Source organism: Rhea pennata, chromosome 1 (genome assembly GCF_028389875.1).
Source record: "Rhea pennata isolate bPtePen1 chromosome 1, bPtePen1.pri, whole genome shotgun sequence".
Taxonomy (NCBI): domain Eukaryota; kingdom Metazoa; phylum Chordata; class Aves; order Rheiformes; family Rheidae; genus Rhea; species Rhea pennata.
This window is the reverse complement of record NC_084663.1, coordinates 79,730,338-79,749,042: the sequence shown is the minus strand read 5'-3', so window position 1 is coordinate 79,749,042 and position 18,705 is coordinate 79,730,338. Positions and strand designations below refer to the sequence as shown.

The 18,705-nt window shown below is 38.6% G+C and overlaps 1 protein-coding gene across 18 annotated transcripts in view; it reads left to right on the top strand.

The window, feature by feature from the left end:
* The window catches only part of LOC134149675 (potassium voltage-gated channel subfamily KQT member 1-like), a 263,379-nt gene that overhangs the window by 114,990 nt on the left and 129,684 nt on the right, over nucleotides 1-18,705 (top strand). The window contains exons 8-9 of one of the 18 annotated variants that reach the window (XM_062592972.1): nucleotides 3,163-3,283; nucleotides 12,016-14,199. The exons of 13 other annotated variants lie outside the window; for them this stretch is intronic. In XM_062592972.1, the coding sequence (XP_062448956.1) occupies nucleotides 3,163-3,243 (81 nt within the window). In that variant the 3' untranslated portion in view covers nucleotides 3,244-3,283; nucleotides 12,016-14,199. Of the gene's footprint in view, nucleotides 1-3,162; nucleotides 3,284-3,943; nucleotides 3,994-12,015; nucleotides 14,200-18,705 lie in introns of those variants that run through there. 4 more of the 18 variants (XM_062592979.1, XM_062592964.1, XM_062593045.1 and 1 more) reach the window with 4 other exon arrangements.

The window sequence follows — 18,705 nt, the reverse complement described above, 5'->3', positions numbered from 1 at the left end:
ATAGCATCCTTGTTACACTTTTGGGACAAATTCTAAAGAAAAGGAGCAACGTACAAATCTTTTGGGAAAAATGCAACCCACTTAAAATGATAATGGGGGGCATGTGGCTGCTAGTACTGCATTTTGGACAACAGACAATGGTTTCTTGTATTGTTTTGTGCCTTGATAGCTCAACAAAGGTGTTAACTGTCAGATCTTTTCATACAACATTTGAATTCATATCAAGAATAAATGCCAAAATATTGTCTTCCATCAATTTGCCATAAGAAGTGGCATTTTGCGAAAGCTCAGGGAAATGAGTAAGGCAAAAGATCCAATTTAAGCATGTGTAGGAAGGTTATATTTCTGTTGCAATAATCCAGCATGAAAATGTAGGTTCTAGACAAAATCTCCAGTGATTCTGGAAAACAGTGAATAATCCCCTGCAAAAATGACAGTCTCTGCAACTCTAAGGATGATCCACACTTTTTCTGGCATACCAATCTCTGCCACTTGACAGGGCATGACCAGGCACTCTCCAGATATTCTGGGGACAGGCAGGGATAAAACCTCAGCAAACTCCAAACAGATACTGGAGGGGAAGTGTTTGAAAGGAAAAGAGGCAGCTGGAGCTTGGTCAAAGACTTCTGGTATGAAGAGCCAGGAAAATTTTGTACATACCACAACCAAATCCCACAAAAGACTAGAGAGAAAGGAAACAACCCTCCTATGTGTTTTTTAGATGACAAATTATAGGATTTCTAAGAGAAAAGCAGTAAATTCCCTGAACTTACTTAGAAGTTCATGACAGCACAGGTGAGTTCTCCTGTAGAATTTGACTTGCACATGATTTTGTCATTGAAAGAGATGGGGAGGAGTGGATAGCTCTTTTGACTTCAATTTCTTTGGTTAATAGGCCTTTGCTAGTAGATGGAGTTCCCTTCTATTCATGGTTGTTACCTCAGAATAGCCTGAACTTGTCTTTTTAGTTTTCTGTGCATGAGACCTACTTTTTTCTGTCTCTTGGAAAATATCAGTTGATTCTTTGAGCTGTGGTTTGATTCATTTCCTTCCCAGAGGCATTTGTTCTGAAGTTCCTGGTGGGTTTAGGCTGTGGTGCCTGCCCGTTGCCCCTCTAGAACATTAATCTTGGTTCCTAACAAGCAACGAAGATGACATCAAAGGGCAAAAGAGGAAGTTTTGATGGTCTGAATAAATGTCTGAATTAAAAGACAATAAAAGAAGGAAGCTAAATTAGTTTTCAACCAAACTTGTACAGATAACTTGAGGGAAAAAATGATCTTCGTACGTCTGTAGGGCTGTGGCAATGTAATAGGCTGAAGTAAAATACTTTGGGAGAACATGAGATCACAGTAGCTTCAAACTTAAAGGATAGATATATCTAATATCCTTCCATCTCTGGAAAAGCTTATATGCAAGGGGAAAAGGTCTCCAAAGCACCAATATTTTATAGTAGTTTCAGTGATGAATCTTCATGGTAGTTTTGCTGTGCAAAGATGTTGTCTGGTCCAGGCACCAAGGCTTGAAGAGCAGATCTCTGAGTAATTGTCCAACCCCAAAACCCCCATGGTGGTTCCTGTCCACCCCAGGACCACTTTTCTCTGAATATTTTATCTTCTTTTCTCACTTCATGGACGAAAAGGTAGAAAGCTTTAAGAAAACTCTATTTCACCTCAACTTTTTATGTATGCAGTTATACAAGGGACAGTATTTTCAGGCGTAGTTGTCATGTTTCTTAAATTAAGTGTACAGTATCAACTCTTTCGTTCCAAGATGGAGCATTGCTAGATTCTTGAGTTTTAATGCTGATGTTGGTAAATAATGTACAGTTTTTGGCTAACCATGCAAGTACAAACTTGTGGGTTAGACCAAAAAAGCAAGCACAGCACACTGACAGACACTGATTCAAAGGTAGATTCCACAATAGTTGTGTCCTTGTTCCAGGCTTTCAATCACACAAAAATAAAATGTCAGTGCCCTTTGGTTCAAAGTAGAGATTTATGGTTAACTAGAGCATTGCCTGCGATTACATGTTTGTGCTTCAGTAACTGCTAGGTGAGAAGGAAAGCTGAAACAACTTGAGGGCTAGTACCTTGCTCTAGCAAAGGTGTACATTCAGATAGCTCAGCATGGGCCCTTCCTTATTTCCTAGTAAGGTAGTAAGGAAGTTTAACCTGACAAAGGTCACGCATCACTAATGCTACAGAAAGGTGACAGCTGGAGATGGGTGATTTCCTCCATGGCTTCTATACCTCTCCCTTTCCTCTATGGGCAAATCATTCACACTGCTATCTGCAAAATTAAGATAATGAGCTGAGCTTAACAGTGAGTTCAGCTCATCCAAACCATGAGTTCTTCAGGGGTGAGTAGATGACCCAATATAGTACACAACATATTTTTACCATCCCATCAAAATCACCTAGGTTTGATTACGAATATATATGTAGATGCTTGAAATTCTGCTACAGTACCCTGAGGGCAGCAGTGCTGTCTTGGCTGGGCTGAATATTTAGGCATCTACCAATTGCCTGAAACCACCTGGGATTCCCAGAGGAGGCCTCCTCTCCTAGCTGAAATGCTGTGACAGAGCACAGGAGGAAGGGCTCAGAGGAGAGGCAGGACAAGCAGCACCTATTTCTGAGCTCAGCAACTGTGACACTCAGATGGGACATCTGAGCTACAAGCCCTACTCTCTGCATTATCTCATCTTTTTAAGCTAATGAAAGTCCATAAATGAATATATTTCTGACAGATACATTGTGAGTCTTGGTTAATTAATAATGTGCTGATTAGTAAAATACTGACAAGCCCTCAGCAGAGAATATTTAATATTCATCCTTTTTTTTCTTTCAGAAAGCTAAAATCCATTGCAATTCTTTTATGTTTTATTCCTTTTCAGATTCTTATCTTTCTATGCTATGTTTCTATATTCAGTATTTTAGGTAACAAAAGTCTGTGTCTGTATGTATAAAATGCAAATGAAATCTGAATTAAGTTCAGGCAGGCATGTATGTCTTCTAGAAGTGAGCATTCTGTATCTAAGATATTTCCCAGTATTGACTAAAAAGGGGAACTATTTGTTTCTAGATTTACAGCTTCAGAGTTTCTGTTTTGGGGTGAATATTCATATGAATTTGCTACTTGAGGTTTTGTATTTTGCAGACACAGTATGCAGTAGCTGAAAACAGTGTTATTTCCAAAGAATTTTCAACATTCAGGGAAACTCTGAGCGACAGACAGTGACACCAGACAACCCATAAAGGCACTGATCTTGACTTTTATGGTAATTTTGCTGTTTATTCAAAATGTATGGTTGCACATTGCATAGTAAGTATAATGTTAGTGTGTTCCCACCCTTGTTTTGTAATCTGCATTATAATTGCCTGAGGAGCTATATTTAAAAGAATCTTTGTTTACTTTCTTAGCTGAAGCTTAGCTTTTAAATTAATGCACAAGGAGAATATTAAAAAACAAACTTCTGTGCCTGCCAAATGTTCAAAGGTTTTTTTCTCCCTGCAGCTACTACTTTTATGACCATGGAAACATTTCTTTTGTTTCAGTAGAAAAGCTAAAGTGAACATTAATGAACTGAAAACTCAAGAACACAGATTTAAGATACAGATTAACTAAGTGTAGCTGGAGCACTGGAGATTGAACAATGAAATACAAGTATATCTTACAGATACACAGTAACTAAATTAGAAGATGGGATCACAGAATCCTTGGTTGTGGTGGAATGACTGTTAAGTCAAAATGAAAAGGAAACTCTTGTCAGAATTACAGAATTTAAAAAAAGAAAGAAAAAACAACTTCAAAGTGAAAGGAAAATGAGACGAGCTTATGCCAAACCTTTGAAATATATAGGATGCTTTATTAAATGTACTTACTAATGTATGTTCCAAAGTAACTTTTTTTTTTTTTTTTTTTTTTTTTTTTTTTTAAGTATAGACTGTAATTCTCCTAGTCTCAAAGATGGTTGGTGGTGTCTGCTTTGGTAAGAAAATAAAAAGTCCATTCACTTCTCTACGATATTACCATTTGGGATTGAAAGGATGGGGTAGTAGGCTGCAAAGATTCAACACTTGAAAGAGCACACAAGTAAGGTTAATTTATGCCCATGACACCAAGAGGAGATGTAGAAACCATGTCTTTGCCTCCCAAGTTCTCTGTTAAACCTGAATTCTTGTTTTCCCATCTCAAAAGCTAGTTTTCATGTATTATTGAGAGCATTTGATCAGTTTTCCCCTCACCACCAAACTTGAAGGAGTGAGCTGCAGTGTGTTGCAGGCCTGCACCCTGTGAAACCAATCCACAGACTGGGCTGGATTCCCACAATTTAATACATCACAAGTGGTGATGTCATAAATGCCCTGAGCACCTAGTAAATTCAGGTTAAAGTGATTTTGCAGAAGACATCCCCTATTAGAGCAAGGGATGAAATTAGGTCGTCCAGGATGAAGTTTATCACACTTAAGTTTACACCTAAGCTTTATTTTCAATGGAGAAAAAATATACATTCCTAGAGTATAATGCATGCTAAAATAAGTGTCTAACACAGGCCAGATGAGTATTTCTTTGGAAATACTTGTTTCTCTCCATTGACTGAGGGAGCCTAGATGTCTAGCTCTAGTGTGAAGGAGATGAAGTTAGTCCCACTCCTCATGTCTAGTACAGAAGGAGATATACTTTCTTTCTCTTATTAACAGAGGATGATGACTTCCCAATGATAGCTGAGACTTGGTGGGGAGGAGTGCCTGGCAAGGGGGTGACAATCTTTAACCAGAGGGAAATGATTCAGAAGAGTCATGACCTGTTCTGGACAAGTTACTGCTGAGATTAATTATAAAAATTTGCAGTCTAATTAATCCATATCCTTTCTGTCTTGTCCCACTGCTTATTCAGGATAAGTTTAGTATTTTTCTGTTCCCAGATGCATTTTGTGCATCAAAATATCACCATGATTTGCATATTCCTCACAATCTGAAGTTTTCCCTTCAAGATGTGATCCTCACACCTATGTTCTCTATTTGCATGAGGCTCCAAATAGTGGAATAAGACCCATATCATTTTTATTGCTGGTAAAAGATAGCTGGTCCTCTAAATGTGATGCTGCAAAACAGGATGCAAACAGCAAAGGGAAATATTTTAGGCTGAGTTTAAAAAGAACTAAGTCCTATTTTTAGTGTGTTTACTACTTGTCAAAAGGGTTTTCTGCTGTCTGAAACCCAGACCACTGAGGTTTACCACTGCTTGTATAACATTTTTTTAAATAACATTGTTCCTTTTTAAATAATTGGTATTACTTCATACGGCTTTAAGCTTTCCTCCTCCATCTGTGCAGTTCAGAGGGGAAGCTCTGCCCCATATTGGAGGTAAGAGAGGGAACAGTTTCTAAGTGCAGCTTTGTGCTCAAGCACAATAGGTGGAGTCCTGTTGGCTTCATCCATCTTGCTAGTGGTAGAAGTAGGCCCAGGACTACTTTGTTTTCACTGCAGCTCAGCTAGTTTCATGGTAAGGATATGTTTCTAAAGAAAGCTCCTTACATCTGATGCAGGAATGTTTACCTGTGCAAAGTCAGGCAAGGCAAGTACATTTTTTTTCTTTTTCTTCTTTTTAATAGAAATTACTCTTGAAGTATATTTGACATCACCTTGGCATGCTCTCTCTTGGAAGAGATTGTCTTCCTTTTTTAGTATCAGGTATTCATCATTTTATTTTCACTTGAAAAAGTGTGATTTAGTGCTTCATTGTTTTAGATGTGTCAGTCAGAGTGGACACTGCAAGCTCTATGAATTTCATGTTCACTTTCTAAATAACATAGCTCTGAATGAATTTGTTGACAGAAGCTGAGCAATTTAAAAATACATTTGAAAGTGTGCAATGGGATTATGAAAGAAGGCTGTGCCAGAGAAAATACAAGCTCTTACTATTTGCTACATTTGCTTAAGAACACAATAAGTACATAGTTTGCACTCTTGCTCTTTCTCTCTCCTTCAAAGAAAAATTTACTGTGAAACAGATTTATTTAGGATTGTGCCATCTTATTAATTGAGTTTTGATTCTTCTGATGAATTTTTCTTAATTCCTCTGTTTATTTTTGATGAGCTTTGGCTTCAGATTTGACATAAGCTTGCTATTTTGTTGACATAAATAAGGTTTAAGAGCTATTTATAATAGTGCTTTGCTTTCATTCTTTAAACAAGGGGATAAATTTCTGACCAGGATGACACTTTATGGTAGTTGATAGTCATTAGCCAATATCATGGTACCTTTTAAGAGTGGTAAAAACTACCCTTTGCTAGTCATATTGTACAGGTTGTTCAGCCTTGCAGATCCCTGATCTGTTTGTTATTAAGCAACAAGGTTCTACCTGAAATATTCTCACAGATTTAGGTGCTATTTTCTATTTATTTTTATTTAGGAAGATGAACTATTTTCAGTACAAAGATGGATGAAAAAACATATCTTTAAATTAAATTATTAGCTTTTTAAAAATCAATGTCCCTTCATCATGATTTCGGCATGGGACACACTAGCAAAAATAGTACATGTGAACAAGAAAGAGAATATCTTGTGAATCATTTGCTATATTCCCATTACCAGCATTGAATATATTTGAGTCTCAAGAGAAGCCAGGTACAGGATATGTTCCAGCATTCACTGATGTGTATAGTTTGTCTATCATCATATTCACAAGGGTTTAGACCAAGTCAGACAGCAGGATCTATGGAGGATGAGTGGCCTTACTGAAAGGGGTATCAGGTAAGCAAGTCAAAAGGCCACAAGGATCTAAGTGCAGATGTATCTATTTCTACTAGGGATCCCAAAGAGAGAACATGATCATAGCGGGAACACCTTGTTTCGCTTGCATGTGTCTGTGCTGAGACATGGGTTTCAGCTGAGTCTCACTGCCAGTGGGAAAGGTAGGAACCAAGCACCACTCACCACAGCAACACACTGTGCTTGGTAAAGACCAAGGCAAAAACATAGCAGCAAACATGAAGCCTAGTGCCAAAGGCCACCAGCTGTGAGAGATCTTAGATGTTTCTGTCTAGTTTCTTGAAGCACAAGTTGCTTAAAGACATGCAACCTACAGGTCAGAAGCTGGATCTCTTATCTTGTCATTGATCCCCTCTAGGTGCATTTATTCTCATTACCCCAGAGCAAATAGTGGGTGCTCTTACACATGCTGGAGAGCAGGAAAGGCTTCTCTGCCATGGTGGTCGAGCTGCCACTGGGGCTTCCCCAGCGAGGCTGTGAGTGAGGTGAGCAGCCAGGCAGCAGCTGCTGGTGCCTCCAACAGAGAACAAAGGCATCTCCCTGCCTGCAGCTGCCTAAAAATGGTTTGACTGTTCCTCCCCATCAGGAAACCCACAGCCCTGAGCTTCCTCTCAGGGTCCCACCTACCAGGTGTTCTGCCCCACTGCAAGGAACCTTAGCCCCCAGAATGGGTGTGCCAGGAAACAGAGTGTGCCAGAGCTGTAGTCTGAGCACCTCTGTGCACCCTTTATTTTAGCTGTAAGCACCCTCATACCACACTGTAAGGGACAGGTCTACTACTATCCCCATGTTCTAGAGGTACTATGTCATTTGCTATATTCCCTGGTCAAACGGAAGCTCAGCAATAGAGCAAGGATTGAATCTGTGCTCTGGTAATCCTTGACCTGTGTGCCCTGAACCACACTTCATCCTGTCACCTTCTGCTGGCTCTTTTCTATTCCTTTGAATGGTGAATAATAATTCCTTTGAATTATCATATGTCATAAGAGGAAATGAATGTCTTTTGGTAGAAGCAGTGAATTATGACTAGAGAAAGATCTAGAAAGAGAGAAGGATACCATGAATAAGTCTGTGAATGTCTCTATTCCTCAGATCTTCATTTATAAGGAGAGAGTAACTTAATTCCTTTAACTGACCTGGGCATGAGACAGATGAAATTCTCAGTGCTTGTGAAATAAGTGTATCTTACAGTGATGGTGACCCTATATGGAGATGGTGGATATATTACAAATTCCGTGTAATTTGGTGTGATAGTTGCTTTGTTCGATTTTGTCATTTTCGTAATAAATATTCCCATCCATAATTGGTTTTCAGTTGCTACAGCAGTCAATATTGTTGGTCTTCAGCTCCTGAGAAACCAAATGGAGATGTAGTTAAGGAAGAAAAAAAATCAGTTAGAATACCATTTTGTGGCTTGAGCTCTCCAAACAGTAAAAGATGAAAAACTCTCGTATGTTGGATCAGAATAAATCCCTGGCTGCTAATATCCACATCCATCTGAATTAAATAGAAGCAATATAATCCTTGCCTTAAGGCAGACTTCAGCCTTAAAAAATATAGTAGTTTCAGTGGTGTGACACCACACATGACAGTGAACTGTTGCACCAAGTTTTGATCTGCTTCTTCGGTTGTCTGGGATGCCAACATCTCCATTTTACAGAGGTCAGAAGCAACTTAATATTTACTCTAATATGTTGGTTTATTCTGCAAAATACCTCATGTACAGTAAGTCATAAGGCTAGCAAGTCACAGTGAGATTAACCTTGCAGTGCATGGGCAGAGCTGAGGAAGCTCTGAATGAACTGGACTTACTGAAATGCAGACCAAGCAATACATGTGCAGAAGTCCTGGTGCATCCTGCTTCCATAAGGCACAAACTGTCTTGGAATTATTTGCCTCAGATCCTGTATGGTCAGCTGCACAGACATTACCCCATCTTGATGGCAGCTGATCTCCCAAATAAATCTGTTACATTCCTGGGCCTAATGGTTAGAGAGGAGGAGGGCTGACACTGTTTGAACTTATGCAACCACCTGTGCTTTCCTGTTAATCTTGAGCCCAGTGGGAGATTTCTCACAGAATTTGGTGATATACACAGCAGCATCCTACAATCACTATGGAAGGAAGTGTAATATTGGGAATAAAAATAGAACAACTGATTTGTGAGCTGAGCTCTCTACTGACATGAAAAGGGCCAGTGAATGAGCTTTGTAAAAAGTAAAGGAGGATATTTGAGAAAGTGCTCAAGTCACAAAAATCTTAAACAATGGGGGTTTCTTACTATAAAATACTTAAGTGAGCTTCTTAACTCACACATAGTGCTGTGACAATGCATGTCATCTGTTGATATACAGAGAAAAATTGAAATGTGTTCAGACTGGAGCTATTTTAAACTATTCATTGTAAGCCCTCTGCTTGGCTCAGGCTATGTACTTGAATTGCTGTAGCCTGCCTTCTTCCCCAGTCAAGTAGCTGTGGGTTTGGCAATGACCTCTCTCCCATGAGGAGATAAGGCAGTTTGTACCATGTCAATGACCAGAGGCAGCCACAAAACATTAGGCAGGCTCCCGACTGTCGAGAAGTTGAAACTGCTTGAAAACAACAGGGTCAGTCTGTTCTCAAATACACTGATATTATCTCATTAGTGGTGGCATTTACTGCATAGCAAAAGGGGCAGAAAGCAGAGTTGATAAAAAAAAAAAAAGGCGAACAAATAATTGCAGTATATGGAATAGTTAAGCAGAGGAAATGTTGTTCATGTGTGGACTTTTTCTTTGTTAAAGAAAGTAGTCATTCCATGCATCATATACAAGCAGTAGATTATCACTTCCTTACCTCATATTCTTCTTCCAGCTGCTAGGGAAGAAAGGCATTTTACCTGAAGTTCAATCCTAGTTTTTAAAATTTCATCTTTTACTATTATTATTTTCAAGCCAAGAAACACAGTATTTTTTACCAGGTCTGGCTTTGGGAATGAAAGGTAAGTCCTGCTGTAGAGCTCCTCCCTACTCTTTATATACACTTTTGCTTACTCCTGCTTTAGAATTTTGCTCTCTGCTCCTCTACAGTCAATTGTAGCATCATAAATTTAGCTTTGACTTTCCTGCAGCATTGCAGTATACTAATTCAAGAGGACACTGGACAGGAAGATAAAAATCCTAGAAAATCAACTCTTGAGATTAGAAACAACCTTCTTAGTTGTATCTTCTGTACAGCACCTAGCCCAATGGCTGCACAACCAGGGCACCCCCAGCTATGACAACAGCAAATTAATAACAGCCAAACCATGCCTAGGTGTGAATGGGAGCAATGAGAGAAGCGAGAAGTGTGCAGGAAGTTGTTTTGCACAGAGGTATGTCCTGCAGATATATTTCCACCCTCCTGTAAACACAGTCACAAACACAGGAATGTCTGAGATGCTCTAATGACAGTACCCCTAAATAGAGCTTAACACCTTCTCTGTTAAGTACTTCAGGATGGGCACTGACGGGCAGTGACACCAACACAGTAAGGGGCCGCATGTGGGTCCCCATCTGCAAGCTGCTTACATGTACATGTTTCACAGACTTGCGGGAACACTTGGCACAGGACAGATTTACAGAGGCAGAATTTTTCATCCCTACTGAAAGTGTGTATTAGGATAACTTCCTCAGATATAAATTCCTTTTCTGGTCATTAGTTAGTGCTTTCTGCTGTCACAATATTGTAACTTGTGATAGGTGAACTAATAAGTCACACATAAGAAAGTTTATACAAAATCAGGGGCAGAAACAGAGGAGCTTTCAAGGGAGAAGAGAGCAGCTTGTTGAAAGTCAGGCACTGGGAGGGTAAAAATGCAGAGGAAGCTGGGGAGGTGGCAGTAGACTTCCTCTTGTATACCACGCTGCTGCTGAAGAGAATGGAGAATTTTCTTTTAACAAATAAACAGTACACATGAAGACATAGTCCTTAAAAAACAGAAGGAAGTCCTCAGATTTCCAGAACATGGACTAAATATTTCTGAATTTGTGTTTTCCTAAGATCTATTTGTTATGTGTCAAATAATTTTAAATTTTTGCATTCACTCTGAAGAATTCCTCATGATAGTTTTCTGTCTGAGCTGCATTGGTGAATTGTACTTTCTCAGGCAGACTAAATTATATTTTTTCTTGCTTGCATACATGTGTATTTCTGGCTCATTTAATTGTATACAGGCAAGTGTTAAAATGACAGTTTCCAAAAAGCATGAGAGGAAGAATCTTGCTTTGAATCTCTTGGCTATTTCCTGAAGTTGTCATTTTCAGAAGGCAAACCCAAAGAGGAGTATACATAGAACCAAGAAGGATGTATTGAAAATGCAAATGCATACAGATATAAACATATTGTGGCACTTGCTCAGCACAGAAATCTACAAAAAGATACTGAGTTATTATGTTTACACCTGTTAGTGAGGTATCTGATGGAAGTAAATTTTCCAGATAACATTTTTTTTTCCTAAATTTTGAATTGTGCAGGTTTTCTGGATGGACTTTTCATAAAACACCTAACAGTGATTCTGGGCTACATTTGACTCTGTGATCTGCTGAGGGTTGTTATATTAAAGTAATTTTTAGCAAATACTGGGACCACTAGTGTATTTGCTGTCACTTCCAGACATACTGCTTTATAGCACTAGAAGACTTAATTTTAGAGAAAATAAAAGTACGCCTAGTTTAAAAGAGCCGGTGTAGGCCATGATGCAAGAAAACAAGTTCATACTGAGAAAAGAACGTACAAGAAGTACATTAAATAACACAGCTGCAATACACCACTACCTGAAAAGGCTTTACAGTGATTTTTTGACTAAGGAACATACTTGGTCATAACCTGGAAAGACAAAAGTCATTCTTCAAATTTTTGTCCTGAAAACAAGGAGTTAGCTATATAGTCTTTACTGAGAATAAATGATCCAAGTTATAAGCTGTAACATTTTTTAAAAAAATATTATCCATTTTGTTGCAGAGATGTTATTGGTAAAATATAAATTATTTATGTTTTACTTCTGTTTCTTAGAATGGACTATATTTGAATATAGTATAGTTAAGGTCTTTTTTACCACACACACACAGGAATGTACATAAGTTGCATATGTAACTTACAGCAAAAATCACTTCTTCAATGCTTTCAGAACTGATATCCTTATGAAAGATATTAGTGTTCTGACCTTTGCACAAATTAATCTTTTCTCTCTCTCTTTCTCTCTCTTTCTGTGCCCAGGACGTGTTTATACTTGGCAGCTATTCTTGGATCCATAAATGAAGTGATTGCAAAGAGGCTATTGTTTTTAAACAGCTAGTCAAGAAATTTCCTGGAATATAATCAGCCATATATCAGATCTCAATAATTAGAGATGTCTGCAGTTAGTTTACAAGAAGGTTGCATGTTTGTTATTCTCATATATTCTTAGGCATACCTGGTAATATGCTATCTGCAAAAAGCATTAAGCTTGGGATGTAAAGGCATACACTCAGGCATAAGGAGCATTTTTTTTTTCAGTTCTTAAGTAATTACTTCTTCTTTCTATAGATTAGTTTTATTTATTATCATATACCATATTTAACTCATGATAAATTCATTTACTTTACCCTAGCTTTCCTGTATGAATTTTTGTGAATCGAAGTGCAGTATGACCACAGACCTCAGTATTGTTTCTCTTTCCCATTCACCCAAACTTTGAGAAGACAGAAGAGACATGAAGACTGAGATTTTTCAGAAGCAACTATTTCTTTTTTGTTGCTTTTTATTTTGAGATATCCACGTAGAAACCCCTTGATAGGAAAAAGTATGTTCTACCAATCAGGCCTTGTGAAGGCATATCAACAAAAAAGGCACAAAAACTGCTGCCCACTTTTGAAACTAAGCTCTGGAGCATCCCCGAAAGAGCAGCAAATTCAGAACCATTTTAATGTGATATTGAAAATTACTTTATTATACTGTGTCCCCTGACTTGAAAATTGTTCCAGAGATTCAATAGTGAAATACTATTGATTAAAAATACAATGATGCAATTGGTCTGATCACATTCTCTGGAATATTCACAATATCCAGAGTACATCTTTTCTTGCATGGGGCGGACAGATTTGTTACTTGAAGCTTATTATTCTATCCTGTTATAAATCACAAGGAATTACGGAAGAGTCTAGTTGTTTAAAATACATATGGATAAATAAGCATTGAAAGGTAAATTAATTGATCATATTGTGATATATTACAGAGGAGGTGAGAGAATGTAATGCTCCTCTACAGCATATGTCACTTGAACTTTATTGATAGGTGTATATAGACAGAATATAAATAACACAAACATCGACTCTGGCATCAGACATAAGCTAGACAGAATATATAGTATTGCTTGCCACTAATAATGCTAATGTTTCAGAGAGAGAAATGATGCAACAAAGAATGGCTGAAAAGAACTGTGATGGGGAGATGGGAAATGAATTATCAAGAAAGATTAGCCAGAATGAGGCAGCACTGATAATAGGAGTTCCCCAGAGACGTGCTGAAGACAATCCTGAAATGAAAGAAACAAAAGAAATGAATCACATTAATCTTTTTAAGATAGTCACTACCTTGGAAGGTCTTGGATCTAGGATAGCAAGAGGGTGACTCAGAGCTGGTCAATATTTCTGGCACATTTATTTAGTGTTGTTGAAATATTGAACAAATAGCTGAAGTCAAGAGCAGCAAGTCGGGGATTTAAAAGGAGCTAGTTTTCTTTTTGTGAAGGATTTTTGAGATTACAACATTAACTACATATTCGAGGCTACAGTAATAAGTTCTAGCTTTGTGTTTATTAGGGTTATAAGGGCAGGCCTCAGTGGAGCATATGGTATTTTTACAGTGCTGTTTTCATAATAAAAATGGCACAAAACTGTATTAACTTTTTGCAGATTGATAGAGAAACAAATTGTCTAAATAGATATGTTTGTTTATGGGAGGGTGAAAAAGGACTTAAGGTGGGAGAAATCTGTGCATGTTTTCCAAATGTGTATCTACAGGTTTGAAGATTTAACTCATGCTTGCATCTCCTAAGAACTGGCTGGGAAAAAAGAGGCATTGGGAATTGAAATACAGTTAATAACAAGGAGTAATAAAAAGGAAGAATGAAAGTGTGTGAAACAACCCAGAGAGACTCAGGAAAAAAAAAAAAAAAAAGAGAGAAAAAATTCTGATGGCCAGATAGTTTGTATAGTTCCAGATGGGAGCAAGTTCAGGCCTGTCCTCACTCTGATAGACTGGATCACGCCATTAGTTAAGGATTTTTCTTCTTCACCTGTAGCCCTCTTTCATCTTCCTGGGTACTGTAATTTAATAGCAGTATTTCCAGCTTAATTTTCTGGATTCTCTGTCATAAATATATGCATTTTTTTCCTACAAATAAAAAAAAGATAAAAAACAGATAGTATGAGAAAATCAAACTGAGTGACTTAATGTAAGCAAAGAGGAATTTAATTCTAATTTATTGGAAAAATTGCATTTCTGTTGTTCCAATGCAACAGCATTTTGGGTCTGTAAGCCACTGATTACTAGAAGGTGGGAGGGTACAGCAGGGAAAAAGATCAGTTTTATTTTCTTCTGCACTTTCCTCTATTAATCATGGTAGAAGACAGGATACCGGGTTACATGGGGCATTTATTTGACCCAGAATGTCCAGTTTCTTGATGTTTGTTTTCATGAAGTGATAGATCCTAGAATGAAAATTCCAGTGTGTTTACTTACAGTAACTGTTTTCTTAACATGTTTTTTCAAATACCATAATGATTCCAATTCAGAAAACTGAACAAATGAAAAAGAGAAATGGAGAATGTCAGTTTTGCATAAAAAAGGCTAACCTAAATTTTGTACAGAAGAGTAATACTAGGTCCTGCCTATATTACAGAAAAGACATGCTTAATTTTCATGGCCTGTAGTACATATTAACTAAATAACTAGCTAAAAATTTCTGTAGGGTGACTGTATGGCAGGACACAAGCAGGATAGTAAATTTGCTGACCAAATTCCAAGTTATATTCTTGACCCAGAAATATAGTGCTTAGAGGAGAAAAGAAGTCCATGCTCTGAGCATTGGTGTTAATTATCACCAATAAAGTGTAAGATCAGTGGCAACCAATGAGAATCTTTTATTAGTGTCTCAGGAGCTGAGGTCGCCGTGGTCATGACATAGTCATCACGGCTCACCAAAGACTAGGATTACACAAGGCTTAGACAAGCTGCTATTTTGACCAAATTTTGCAAAGCATATGCTTTAATGCATTATGGGATCAGGACTTCCAGTCCAGGCTCTTAGAGGGTTTTTTTTTGGCACCTACTTTCCATTGAAACAAACAAGTTTCCATTGGCATTTCTAAAAAGGCAAGCAAAACATATTCCCATCTTGTAAACCTTCTAAAATGTTCTAAAGTGTCTGTGAAAACCTGACAGCTGAAAAACAGAGTGAACTCGAGGGGGAGGGGCAGGTAATTTATTAATTTATTGAAGATCAGCTTTGTGCTTTAGACATATTTATTTGGAAAAAATGCTTCAGCACTTGTCTTCACTAGCCAATGCTGTAGTCTTTACCTTCCGATCACTCTGATTAGATGCACAATAGTTTCCGAAGCACCTAAATGGCCTTGAGAATCTCAGTCTAAATTTGTGTGAACCTGCAAGAAAATTGCATTACTTTTTTTTTTTTTTTTTTTTTAAAAAAAGTCTTCTAATTAAGGTGCTGAACTGCTACTGAGTAGAACTGAATTCAGTTTCCAGATGAACCAGATTTTTGATTCTCCTCTAATAAGCTGCTTATTCTCTCTGCATATCATATCTTAATGACTAATTTGGGAATGAAACATTCTTTTTCCCATCCATGGTCTCTGATTTTTATATTGACTGCAACATCTTTGCGTTGGGATACAGGTCTTGTTAGGTGCATTCATATTACATACTAAGATTGAGCAGAAATCCTAGGCACTAGAAATTGGTCTGAAACTACTTTGTAGATAAAGGAGGAAGCTGAACTTTGCCATAGACAGAGAAAATTAGAGAGTGAGCCCAGGTAAATAGTGTGGCATTAACCCACTAATCATCCCTATGCAGGTGGCAAAGCCATTTTTAATTCATCATGCTCAACAGTTGTCCCACTTTAAATGGAGAAAGGTTTGAATTCTCCCTATAGCCCAAGTCCACCTTATTTGGGGATCTCCACTGAGCTGATGGAAGGGAGTCAGCGCTGCTGCTGGTATGTGGCAGTTGGGCTTAGGATCTGGGCCATGTGTTTCGAGAGGACAGCTCCTCAGACTTGCCTTCTTTAGCACATGGTGTTTTGCTGACATGGCAAACAGGTAGCTGTTTCTTTCTGCATGCATCTGATTGAAAGCAGGCTCAGGGACCACTAGGCAGAGCAAATTCTTTCACTAAAGAATAACCTAAAGACAAACTGGGGAAGGGGCAGGGGAGCTGAGTGAAGGGCAGCTTTTCTGGGCAGCAGCAACTGCTCCAAAATCCCTTCGTCAATGTAAAAGACACAGCCCTGCTCCTACTTTATCTCTTCCTAATTCAATGTCTGTCTTTGTCAGCAGCTAGCTTTTTTCTTTTGTTTTGTTTTGTTTTAACTTTGCAAGAAAAGGAAGACAGAATCCTATTGCAAAGTGTATATTTCTTCTTTCTTTCCCTCCGCACTCCCTACCCCCGAACAAATCCCTGAAGTCGATATTGTAATAAACAGCAGGAAAGGCCCAATTTTCTGCACCTGTGGCCTTGTTTGTCTGTATATTTCTATAAGTGAATGGGCACTGTGGACACAGAAAGGAACTGAATTCAATTGATTGGTTTAAAAAATTCAGCATGCTAATCAGCAGGCACTCAGGTGAAATAACTCTAAACCCCTGTTAAAACAGACCCTGAGTGGAGCAGAGTGTGCAGCTACAGAGCACACAGCTTGGGATTTTTTGAGTATAAGAATGCGTTAAAAATCAGCCTCTAGTCAAGTAGCTTGTTATTTGTGATGCAAACACCTACACCTGAATTCTCTTACACAGAAGAGAAGAAAAATTTTGGTTTTAATTCCTTTTTTTTTTTTCCATCCCATGAAAGTATACACTGACAAAAGGTACTGGAGCAGCAGCCACAGAAAAATGAGTCTTCCTTTTTTCAGAAATAGGACTGGCTCAGGCAGTGACACAGTGAGCTTCCGCACCCAGTCTCCTCCCTGGGAAGGCAGAGTAGGGACAGTGTCCAGCATCCAGCCTTGGTGCTGAGACATCCAGCAAGGGTACCAGGTTAGCACCTACAGTGACACTGATACCGACCTGGTAGCAATCATCTGAACCCCTGAGAGCTAAAAGACAGCATAACCCCCTCCTCTCCTGAGATGTAGGAAACCCATTTTCTGCTGCTGCCTGACCACTGAGGTGGGGCAAATTACTTAATCTTTCTGCTCCTCTGCTTGCTTTCCCATTTAAAGTATTTCTTTAGTTAAATCGCAAAGCCTGTAGCAGGCCTATTCGCTCACACGGTGTCTCTGGCAGGACTAGCACAACTGGCTGCAAGGCTAGTCAAGACAAACACACTCCAAACACATACTAAGCAGCAGGACATGGGTTTTGATGCTAAATCCAGAGTGACCCTAATCAAACTGGGAGGAATATCAAAAGAGTTCCAAGTAGGCCGCTAAAAATTTGCCATAAGGAAATAAATATTGGTTGCTGATGACCTACATTGGATCCCAAGTGTTGTCAGTTGACTCCAAAGGAGGGACAGGCACAGATACCTGCACGAAGTGTTTATGCATGGCCTGGCAGGGAATGGACTACTCATGTGAGCAAGCGGCAGGTGGTCATTTTCCCTTCACATGTGGCTGCCTTTCCCACAGAGTTATTCTGGGTTTGGGAACCTGGATTAGCCTAGCAGAGCATCTGCTCTGCTAAATCCCACTTGACCAGAGTCATCTATCTCTTTGAGGACAAACGTAAAGGAATAAAAACAAGTTCTAGCATGATATTGCTCAATATTCCCTAAACATGTAATATACATCTTTTCTCCAAACAAGATCCTACTTCATATGTAAAATCTTCATATGCCAATAGGTGCACGAATTCTCACATTTGGACAGATTTCTTTTAATAGTCTTTTTTAAATGTCTAAGAGGAGTGACCTGTAAAGCCTGAATACTGCCAGAATTGATCCCCTGATATTTCAGTTCCTGCATGGTGGATGTGCTGTGAAAAGACCAGGTTGTTATGGCTCCCTGAAGGATAAAAGAGGTAAACGCAAATGCAAAAGCCAAACTGTTTGGCTTTGGGTTTACCACCAGGTTATTTCTGGCTCTGCCCATCTGAAAACACACTCACTCACCCACTGTTGCAGAGGAGCAAATTCAACCCCTGAAGTACTTGTGGTGCTAGTTTATTTGCAGTATTGAAAATTAAGCCTGAAATAGAAAGGGGCCTCACTGAATTTATTCCTGATGCTCCTCTCCTGTGATCAAAAGGAGCTACAACAAGGATTTGTATGGTGTATTTCCTTGCTTGGCTTGTGGTGTGTGTATGGGAGGAGGCAATCTTTGTCATCATACTGCATTCGAGAGACACCAAGGCTTTAGACAAGATATCAACAGCAAGAGGAAAAGAGCTTAAAGACCAGAAACCAACAGTAGGTCATTAAAAATGATTGGGCCAAAGCTAAGTATAAATTGCTGACAAGAGTCACAATTAAGTATTTAGTTTAGCATCAAAAAGATGTGGACAAGTATAAGTTATATGCATGAGCAATTTGTTTGCTTTTGACCAAATTGTTATTTAATATACACAATCTGGTCTCTCTCCAAAGTTAGCCTGAATAGTTTGGCTAAACATGTGCATTCACAGTCATGGATGTGTACTTAATCTCAAATACAAATACTCAATCATGGATATGTTTGTTCAACCC